The sequence below is a fragment of the Cydia fagiglandana genome, chromosome 5 (assembly GCF_963556715.1).
Source record: "Cydia fagiglandana chromosome 5, ilCydFagi1.1, whole genome shotgun sequence".
Classification (NCBI taxonomy): domain Eukaryota; kingdom Metazoa; phylum Arthropoda; class Insecta; order Lepidoptera; family Tortricidae; genus Cydia; species Cydia fagiglandana.
The window spans coordinates 12339000-12350124 of record NC_085936.1 but is presented as its reverse complement, the minus strand read 5'-3'; the positions used below and the strand labels follow the sequence as shown (position 1 = coordinate 12350124).

The following is an 11125-nucleotide window of genomic DNA, read 5'->3' as shown; positions in this document are numbered from 1 at the left end:
TACAAAATTAGTTATCTTATCTTATCTTATCAAAAACTTAATTTTTGTAAGTTAACATCAACAATAAAAGTCGGTTTTGGCACTGTTTGGTCGCAGTTAACCTAACACGCTCCTCCTCGCTTTGCTCGTCGTCGCACCTATTTCGACTCTGGCAAATGACTATACCTTATATTATAATAAAAAATAGTAAGCCAATTGAATGATTTGGCTAAACAATAAAGGTATATTTTTGATTTTAGGTACATATTTCATTCATTAAGTGCATCGACTTCAGGTATTTCGTGCATTAGGTGTATCGAATTTAGGTATTTCGTTCATTAGGTATGTTAACTTTAGGTAATTCGATCATTAGGTATACCGACTTTAGGTAATCCGTGCAGTAGGTATATTAACTTTAGGCAATTCGATCATTAGGTATGCCGAGTACGGCCTCTCTACATGTGCTTTGTGGATTTGGAAAAGGCTTTTGATAGAGTTCCACGCGAGGCTCTCTGGATCGTTCTTTGTAAATTTGGCTATCCGAAGAAGTTCGTCAACCTGATTCGCCAATTCCACATTGGTATGAAAGCCCAGGTTCGGCACGAAAACGAACTCTCCGAGGAGATCCAAATTACAAGTGGTGTAAAACAAGGATGTGTTCTAGCACCTACACTCTTCGCAATTTATTTTTCAGTGGTCATGAGAGATGCTCTGCAGTATTGTGGTGACCAAATTCAGCTGAATGTCAGAACTGAAAAGGGTGTATTTGACATTTCTAGGTTTAGAGCGAAGTCCAAGATTCAGAGGATCTCCATTTTGGAGATTCTTTATGCTGACGACATATGCCTCATGTCCGACACCATGGCGTATCTCCAAGGCTACGTTGACGCACTACATCGCTCATGTCAACAGTTTGGTCTCGTTATTAGTGCTTCCAAGACTCAAATTCTCAAACAACCGTCAAGAGGAGGTGAGGCTGACCCAACGGTGCTGAATCTAGATGGGAGACCTCTAGATGAAGTATCACACTTTAAATATCTTGGAAGCACTATCCGGCGTGATAACACCCTAGCCTCGGAGATACCTTCACGTATCGCCAACGCCGCTGCTAATTTCGGACGACTCACAGATCGCGTCTGGAGGTCCCATGATCTCAAGCTCGAGACAAAAATTAGCGTCTACAGGGCGCTAATCATTCCTGTCCTTTTATATGGAGCAGAGACATGGTGCCTCTACAAAACAGACATAAAGAAACTAGACACTTACCACCTGAGGTGTTTGCGGTCTATACTCAGGATTAAGTGGCAGGACCATGTTCCCAACTCCGAGGTCCTGCGTCGTTCCGGAATGTATGGCACGGAGGCCATACTAATGCAGCGGCAGCTCAGATGGTGTGGGCACGTCCTTCGAATGGATGATCACCGCTTGCCTAAAGCTGTCCTCTACTCTGAGTTGGCAGTGGGTAAGCGGAAGCACGGTGGTCAGCACCTGCGCTACAAGGACGTGCTCAAACGGCATCTGAGCGCTTGCGCCATCGACCCTGAGCATTGGGAGGAGCTTGCTGGAAGAAGGTCATCTTGGCGTTCTACCATCCATAACGGTGTCAAAATGTTTGAGGATAACCGTCTCAAAAGCTTAGACACCAAACGCCAATTACGGAAAGAGAGACCTAAGCCCTCCTACGTGTACACGCTCAACGAAGCTGGCCAACTGTATTGTCACACGTGCAATAGAGTGTTTAAGACCAAGTTCGGCCTGGCCAGTCACATAAGGGCTCACGCTAGACAGCGTCCATGATGTTTATCTGGGGTCGCCGTCATCGAAAACGATGAGGAGGACTATATATTAGCTTTAGGTATTTCGAGTATTAGGTGTTTCAACTTTAGGTAAATCGAGCATAGGTATTCTGAGCTTAGGTAGACCAATTGTAGGTGAAACGTGCAATAGGTAATTCGTTCATTAGGTGTTATGAGCTTAGGTTAATTGATCATTAGGTATTTAAAAAAATAGGTGAAACGAGCATAGGTGATTCAACAGTAGGTAAATCGATTTTCGGTATTCTGATATGTAACCGTTAATTAATACGCTTTCCAGATACGTTATGACTCGGTTCCTTCTGAACCCACTAAAGCTGTATAAATTTCACTCTGGCTGCTTCAACAGCCGTTGCTCCGCATTTAGCACATTTTCTATGTGCATTGCTGTAATCTATGTAGGTAAAGACTTACAGTCTTAAGTGGTTGTACCGCTACGTTGTATTTATTATTTAAAGATTTAATAAATAAAATTTTCGTTATGAACTTTAACCACAGCAGTTGGACAGAGTCATTGACAAATATATTTTTTATTATGGTGGGTAGACGTACCTACCCTCCATATATTTTATGAATATTGATAAAGACAGTTGGAAGCAAATATTCATTATAAAACTTAATCGCGTGTAATTAAGTTTTAAGCGTTTTAAGTCCCGTTTTATGATTAATTATGTATAAAATTCGTGATAATTTAAATCAGAGTTGGGAGCAATGTTGCTGTAGAAAAATGTTTTTATTTTTATTACTCGCAACTTTTTCTCGGAGGCCAACGCACACATAGAAGCTTCAGGCGCACACATGCGCAATTATTTGGGGACATAACTTTCTTAGGAAGTGAACAGGCCTTGCTCTCGCCAGTGAGGAGACACTCCTGACTTCGGTCAAACTGGGTCAAACTCGGCTCCGCTTGGCTCAGCATTGCTCCGAGCAATTTTTAGGGTTGGCACCACGTGACTTCCGAGTGCACGACCACAGATAAGATAATCACTTGATTTTTGACAAACCTAAATAGGCGAAAGGGATAGTGCCTTGTATTAGAAAGAGATAGCATTATTCTACCGTGAACCGCTGTGAAACTTCGGGTTTGTAGGAAGTGTCCTATCTGTACGGTAATACTATTATTTCTTCTGTGCTCTCGCCTCATGGCTCATCTCGTGTCACGGTCATTAATTTTAAACACAAACGGCACGGTATAAGGTTTGTAACCGAATGACAGCCGAACGCGAATGTAACCAGCAAGCGCGCGTCTCGTGTGAGGCGTGAGCCCATCGGGAGCCGCTTTGACTCGTGCCCAAAAAACCGCTCCTCCACGCGAGTCAGGCGAGCGCGAGCCAAGCCGTGAGATGAGCCACGAGCTCATCGATTACTCTCGCGGCTCGGCTCGTGGCTCGCACACGAATGTAAACGTCACTTATCTGTTTGGCTTAAAGGACTCGCATCCAGGCCATAATTGTTTAAAAAAAAAAACACTTATCTGTCAATGTCATTGCTGTCAGTCAGTTGAACACAAACCACAGTGTTGATTCATTACAGATACAAAGTCGTGAAATACGCTCATTCATTTCATTGCATTGTTGTGTGATCAGTGAGAAGTGCGGGCGCTGTTAATTCGTCAACGGATTAACTTCGTTAAAGTTTTTAGTACTAACGAAGTGAACTTTTTAAACATGAGAGGTCGATAGTAGACGGATAGTCTTCATTATTCCGTTAAAGTAAAGTGATAATTTATGTTATTGTACGGGATGCGGCGGCGACTGTGTTAGTGACAAAAATAACATTGTATTGGCGATGTCCCTTATCAGTAACTGTACAGTGGGCGAGAAAAAGCAATGCCGGACTATGCATTATTTTCAAGACAGACCAAATAATCACATTATAACTTTTTGGCTACTTTAAGTAAACTAAATTTGAAATTGGATATTGCCGCCTTTTTTTATATACTCAATATAAATTGGAAAAATTGAAATTTTTCCTGTTACATTAAAGGCATGCCATCAAAAGAGAAAATTAAGACCCCTCAACAACTATGGGAGAATGTTTCATCAAGATTTGTCCACTTTGTGGAACAAATATTTTTCATCCTCGGAGTGCACATTGGAAGACATCCAGTGCGGACTATCGTATTAAGTTGGACCTTTGTGATACTAAGTGGAGTTGGGTTGATGAAGTTCCATATAGAAAAGAACCCTATGAAATTGTGGGTTCCAACTGAATCTGATTTTTACCGTGACACATATTGGTACGTCAACCAGTTTGGAACTGCCTTCCGCTTGCAGAGGGTGCTGGTGGAAGCCGATGATGTCCTGCAGCCTGATGTACTACAAGCCATATACAACATCACAGAACAAGTAAATACTCTCCGAATTACATATAATCACACTGATTACTCCATTAATGAACTGTGCTATAAGGTCCCAGCCATTACAAACTTTTTTAATTTCAACACAAAATCTGTGAAACAAGTGAATGATAATTCTAGCTTATCAAAAGACAAAAACAATAGTGATAGTGAATTTACAGATCCAACATCTTGGATCGGTGAAGATTTTTACTGTGGATTTATTGAAAACTTTCCGGTGACTTGTCTGCAGCACAATATTGTGGACTTGTTTCAGAATGACTTAGATTTAATTAAAGGTGCAAGTAAACATGACATTGTTAGTAAAGTAAATAGTGTTAAGACTAACCCGGTTTCGGGTCATGATTTTGATTATACAGAGTTGTTGGGTGGTGTGAGTCGTGATGGAAGCGGAGACATTGTTGCAGCCAAGTCTATAATACTGACTTGGTATACAGAAGTCAATATGTCTGCAGTTGACTTGAATGAAGTGGGTAATTTGGTAGGGACTGAAGACTGGGTTACAGTGCCTCTTGGTTTGTGGGAACAGAAATATGTCGATTTAATGGTCACATTATCAAATGATCTGAGCAACATTACACTGTATTATGAAGCTGGGCGAAGTTTTGCTGACGTAAGTGGAGATGCAATAATACAAGAACTTGGTAAACTGTTCATTGGTATTCTTTTAATGTTTATGTATATACAGTTTGGACTTTCTAGATTTAACTGGTTAGAGGTACGGTTGACTTTAGGCAGCGTAGGTTTACTGTGTGTAGGTATGGCATATATCTCGGCCGTTGGTTGGTGTTCCGTCATTGGTATCTCATTTGGTCCCGTCCATTCGTCTCTTCCATTTCTCCTAATGGGTTTAGGTGTGGACGACATGTTTGTAATGCAAGCCTGTTGGGAAAATTTATCTGAAGCTGACTCGCGAAAGAGCATCCCTTATAAAGTGGGGCTGATGCTGAAACACGCAGGCGTGTCCATCGTCATCACTTCCTTCACTGATATTGTCGCCCTACTGATTGGCGCCATTACAATTTTACCATCGTTAAAATCTTTCTGTATATACGCGGCGTTTGGGGTGTTTTTCATTTTTTGTTACTCTGTTACTTTCTACGTAGCTGTGTTTACCCTGGATATAAAAAGAATAGAAGCGAACAGAAATGGTATCCTATTTTGTTATCGCCACAAATCTCCAGTTTCGCTGTCTAAGGATAAGACTACTATGCAAAAATTATTTGCAAAATTTTATAAAAACGTAGTTTTGACTACACCTGGTAAAATAATAGTCATTATATTTACATTGGCTGTAACAGGGTTTAGCATAGAAGCGATACTTAAGTTGGAACAGAGGTTTGATCCCAAATGGTTTATTCCCGAATATTCTGACTACAAACAGTACCTGAACGCTCACAACTACTATTACCCGGAAGAAGGACATACGGCAATGGTTTTCCTCGGAGAAATGGATTACCGCCAAGAACTGTCGCATTTGCATGATTTAACGAAATCTTTGGAAAATAAGTCGTATGTTAAGGATGTTGTTACTTGGCTCCATCCTTTTCACGGATATGTGCAAAGTAACTTCCATTTAGATGTGTACAACTCCACCGCCGTTTCAGAGGAACAGTTCAACTTGTATTTATCAAAGTTCTTATTTAGTCCAATCGGTGGAAGATACCAAATGAATTTAAAGTTTTCAAAACCATTTAAGTGTGGTCAATCGGCAACCACGATAAAGGCATCTCATCTATCATTTAAATTTACAAAATTCAACGGACCGGACGAATACATACCGGCAATGAATCAAGTAAAGGATTTAGTTCAGAATGCGTCCATATCTTCCGGTGACGGATATCGCAGCGTATGGTCTAAAGTCTTCGCCAATTGGGTCACAGATGAAATCATAGCTGTCGAAGTCGAGAGGAACGTAGAGTTGGCTCTGCTGTGCGTCATGGTTTGTACGGCAGTCTTGATAACAAATCTGCAGATGTGTTTTTGGATATTCATGTGTGTTCTATTAACGATAGTAAATGTTTTAGGTTTTATGCAAAGATGGGGTATGACTGTGGACATAGTTTGCTGTATCGGACTCGAGCTTGCAATAGGTTTGTGCGTGGACTATGCAGCGCACGTCGGACACACGTTCCTCACGATTCCTGACGGCTCTCGCTCCGATAGGGCTTTCAAAACAATCACGGCAATAGGCGGTGCGGTGCTGTTAGGTGGAGGAGCGACCTTACTCTCCTTGTCTCTTCTAAGTATGTCTCAAGCTTACACTTTCCAGACATTTGCCAAAATTTTCCTTCTCGTCATAATTTTCGGCTTATTCAACGGGTTAGTGTTTCTGCCAGTGGTGCTGTCGTTAATGGGACCGGCAGGCCATAAATCAAATGTAAAAGAGCCTGAAGAGGTAGAAATGAACGGAAAACAACATGCTCTAGAAACAGAATGAAGAATACATAATTGATATCGCGGAAACCGGCAATTTTCAAGACAATGCCTATAAATTGATTTGTAAGAGCTGGCGTGACTGGAAGTGTTGATAGATTAGTAATTTAGTACAAATCTTGTGCCAGCTCTCATGAATCGTCTTGCAGCTCTTCCGATCTTCAGTATGGCAACATGGCAACCACGTGCTCAGAATGTGTGATAGTAAATACGATGATAGAGACAGATTAGATTATGATTATTAATTAAATGTATGATCCACAACAATGTAAATAACAACTAATGATGATATTTGTTGTTCACTAGTCACGTTATTCTTACGGCAAATTTATTATATTTTGCGAATTATTCTGTTTAATCACCTTAAGATATGTGAATGTAGCAGTGGCAGCGCGTCAAACATATCCATGGCAAGCCGGGGCTAATTTGACATACATATTTCCTTTACAACTCCGCTCAAATGTCCAAAAATAGGCAAGCCGGTGGGAATCGGCTTTTATGGACGCGCCGCCACTGGAATGTAGCCACTTGAATGTTTTCCACTTATAAATTCTCCTTTGTTTGTCATGTCCTTGCCATAGGGTTATGTTATCTCAGTAAGCAATTTATTTATTGATTTGTACACTGTTACAATAATTAATAACTGTACATCGGTGGACCTTATTACAAAAGGCATAAGGTCCACCGATATATAGTTAACAGTGTGGGCGATGCTACGTACCTATGTTATCAGCGGGATGGATGTACGCATCTAGGGCAAAGTGTAAAAGTTATTTTTTTATCTTTATATAAAGAAGTAAGTAGGTACCTACCTAATAGTACTAGGAGTCGCGTAACTATACTTCGTTTTTACAAGCTTTTATTTAACTTGACATGTTCGTATGTAACTAACTTTTTTTTCGAATCTTGCCATCCATTTTTCAACCACTTTCTGATATCCGATGAAATGAAGCTGAAAATTTGCATCTTAGATTAATCGCTACGATTTATAGATAACGTGTGTAGCCGGGGTAAAAGATCGTATATTATTTAAAATTATTACAATACATATAATTTTACAGTACATCTGGTGTTCCATTATGACGCCGGTGCGATAATAAGCACACTACGTAACCACGTCGAAAAGTTAAAGGGCCATATGTACTGTAAATAGTGTAAATACTCTAATACTATAAAACGTTGTACGATACACGTGCGAATAGGTAATTCGCAACTCATGTTTTTAGGGTTCCGTACCCAAAGGGTAAAACGGGACCCTATTACTAAGACTTCGCTGTCCGTCCGTCCGTCCGTCCGTCCGTCCGTCCGTCTGTCACCAGGCTGTATCTCACGAACCGTGATAGCTAGACAGTTGAAATTTTCACAGATGATGTATTTCTGTTGCCGCTATAACAACAAATACTAAAAACAGAATAAAATTAAGATTTAAATGGGATTCCCATACAACAAACTAGGGTTTCTGCTCGAGAATTCCCGAGGCGAGAAATCTCGAGAAATTTGTCCTAAGTCGAGACGGGAAAAAAATATTCAATGCCTCGAGAACTCGAGAAATAAATCTCTTGTGATAAGTAAAAAGAAAACACGCGTTATAACACATGGCGTGTCTATAATGTATTTCTTTAGGTAGTTAAATAAATATGAACAATATTCTTTTTTTATATTTTCAGGTAGGAACTAACTTAAAACACTTATTACCAACCAAATAAAAAACTACCTAGATCCGTCCCCTATCGTTCTAGCTTTAACCGATTTTCATGTTTTGAAACTTTTGAACTATCATGATTCATGACATTCAAATAGTGTCTTTTTATTGAAAAACGCTTTAAAAAATTTGTAACGACTTATAGGATCATGTAATAAGTGAAATAACAAATATGTATTACAAAACTAGATTACTATTGATAAATCAAATCATCCCGATATATTCCTATTAGCAAAATATTACAATTTTAGCAGCTTTATTGTTACGTTGAGTAAGTACGAGTAATTACTATAACGTAGTAATACTTCTGTAAGTTTTGTCACATCGAGTTAAATTTAATATTGCTGCCTAATAAAATACCATATTGTGGTTTGTTTACATTTTGTTGAATACCTAAAGAAATACACTATAGCATAACACATCGCCGGTGCGCACGCCTGCACCTACAGTTTTTTTTGGCTGCTATTTAACTGATCACCAGATTTAATAAAATTTAATACCAAAAAAATCTATTTTACCACCCTAAAATAATGAATGATCACCAAAATTATAACACCATTTTAATGTGAAATGATTACCAATTTTATTACATTTTACTATCCTTTTAAAGGAAATGACACCAAACTAATCATTATTTACCCAAAAATAGTAAATGATTACCAAATTTCAAACCCCATTTTAATGTGAAATGATAACCAAATTTTTACATCTTGCTATCCTATTAAAGAAAATGACACCAACATAATTATTGTAAACCCAAAAATAGTAAATGACCACCAAAATTAGAACTCCATTTTAATGTAAAATGATAACCAAATTTTTAAATATTGCTATCCTATTAAAGCAAATGACTCCAAAATAATCACTGTAACCCAAAAATAGTAAATGACCACCATAATTGTAACGACATTTTAATTAAAAATGTGCAAATATATTGTTATCCTGTTAAATAAATTAATCCACTTCGTCACCTTTTTCTAGTAGCATTTTATTTCTGTAACATTCGCAGTTCTAACCTAACCTAACCCACTTTTCTAGTAGCATTTCGTTTCTGTAAGGATCGCAGTTCAAACCTAACCTAACCCACTTTTCTAGTAGCATTTCTTTTCTGTAAGGGTCGCAGTTCAAACCTAACCTAACCCACTTTTCTAGTAGCATTTCGTTTCTGTAAAGGTCACAGTTCAAACCTAACCTAACCCACTTTTCTATTAACATTTCTTTTCTGTAAGGGTCGCAGTTCAAACCTAACCTAACCCACTTTTCTAGTAGCATTTCTTTTCTGCAAGGGTCGCAGTTCAAACCTAACCTAACCCACTTTTCTAGTAGCATTTCGTTTCTGTAAAGGTCGCAGTTCAAACCTAACCTAACCCACTATTATAGTAGCATTTCGTATCTGTATAGGTAGAAGTTGAAACTTAACCTAACCTACTTTTCTAGTACCATTTCGTTTCTGTAAGGGTCGCAGTGCTAACCTAACCTAACCCACTTAACTGATAGCTATTTAACTTACTTTTCTAGCAGCATAACGAAATGCTACTAGAAAAGTAGATTAGGTTCAGGTATGCGGTGCGGGCTACGGGGGGTTGAGCGGGAGGGACTAGTAATTTTGGCATCAGTTTACTTTATTTGGTAATATGTATACATTTTTTGGTAATCATAGTTGTTTATTTAGGTGAAAATATCGCATTAATTTGGTCTTCAAGATTTGGTGATCATTAATGATTTTTGGTGATCATTCAATATATTTGGTATTTGAATACAATTTGAAGTGCAGTCGTAATTAAAATGGTGGTACTTTTATATTTTTAGGGTTTAGTTTTTTGGTGTTCAGTATTTTTTTTTGGTAAGCATGATTTTTTTATTTAGGGTACCAAAGTATTTTTTGGTGGTCATTATATTTGTAGCCGTTTTTTTTGTTGTATTTTTGATTATTAAGTGCAATTTATGGTGACTAAAAATGTACCATATGTTTGATTATTGATCTCACCTACGATTCCTACGAGTCGGATTTGTAAAAAAGCAAAAGAAAATTAAATAACATGGTGTTTTTTGGAGCTTTCTAAATTTCTCGAGATACTCGAGAAACTCGAGAAATCTTGGTCGAGAATTCCCGTGCCTCGAGAAATTAAAAAGGTCGAGAAACCAGAAACCCTACAGCAAACGTGATATTTGACCAAAGTTAAGCAACGTCGGGAGGGGTCAGTACTTGGATGGGTGACCGTTTGTTTTTGCTTTTTTTTGTTTTTGTTTTTTTTTCATTATGGTACGGAACCCTTCGTGCGCGAGTCCGACTCGCACCTGCCCGGTTTTTTTTGCAATTCGCAACTCGACTTTTTCGCACTTGTTTCGTAAATAACTATGCTGTGACTTATTTTTAACTGACTGTGACTTTTTTTTAAAGTTTACAGTTCAAGATCGATTGCTTACCTTCTTTCTAATGCTAAAATTAACGAAGTATAGCGTAGCTGTACCTCGCATATTTTTATATTTAGCATTATCTAACTGTCTGTACTCATTTTGTGTTAAAAACGATGAATAACATTGTATCTCATTAATCGTGTTTTTGTATTATTTATTTATCATTACTTCATTATGATAATTTGATAAAATATCAGCCTCGTTAAAACTTCTGAATTTATTTTGGCAGGTACGTCTATGTTTCATCCAAAGATTAAAACCATAAATTAGTACATGAGTATGCTGAGACATAATAGGTACCTTCAGAAAAAAAATGGAGCAGTCTGCACTTCTATATACTTAACTTTTTTATGCATCTAATCTAATTAGGTACAATAGTAATAACCTTAGCAAAATAAGCAAGTAACCCCTGAATAT

General features: G+C 38.2%; 1 protein-coding gene across 1 annotated transcript; it reads left to right on the top strand.

Moving 5' to 3' along the window:
- The first annotated feature begins 3316 nt into the window (after positions 1-3316).
- Positions 3317-10846, top strand: LOC134664487 (protein patched homolog 1-like). Its single transcript, XM_063521161.1, has 2 exons — positions 3317-8043; positions 10448-10846. Exon 1 carries the CDS (start codon positions 3782-3784, stop codon positions 6590-6592), a length of 2811 nt encoding a protein of 936 aa, XP_063377231.1. The 5' UTR covers positions 3317-3781; the 3' UTR covers positions 6593-8043; positions 10448-10846.
- The last annotated feature ends 279 nt before the right edge of the window (positions 10847-11125 follow it).

Coding starts and splice junctions, on each gene's coding strand:
- LOC134664487 (XM_063521161.1), top strand. CDS start 3,782: ATGCCATCAAAAGAGAAAATTAAGACCCCTCAACAACTATGGGAGAAT.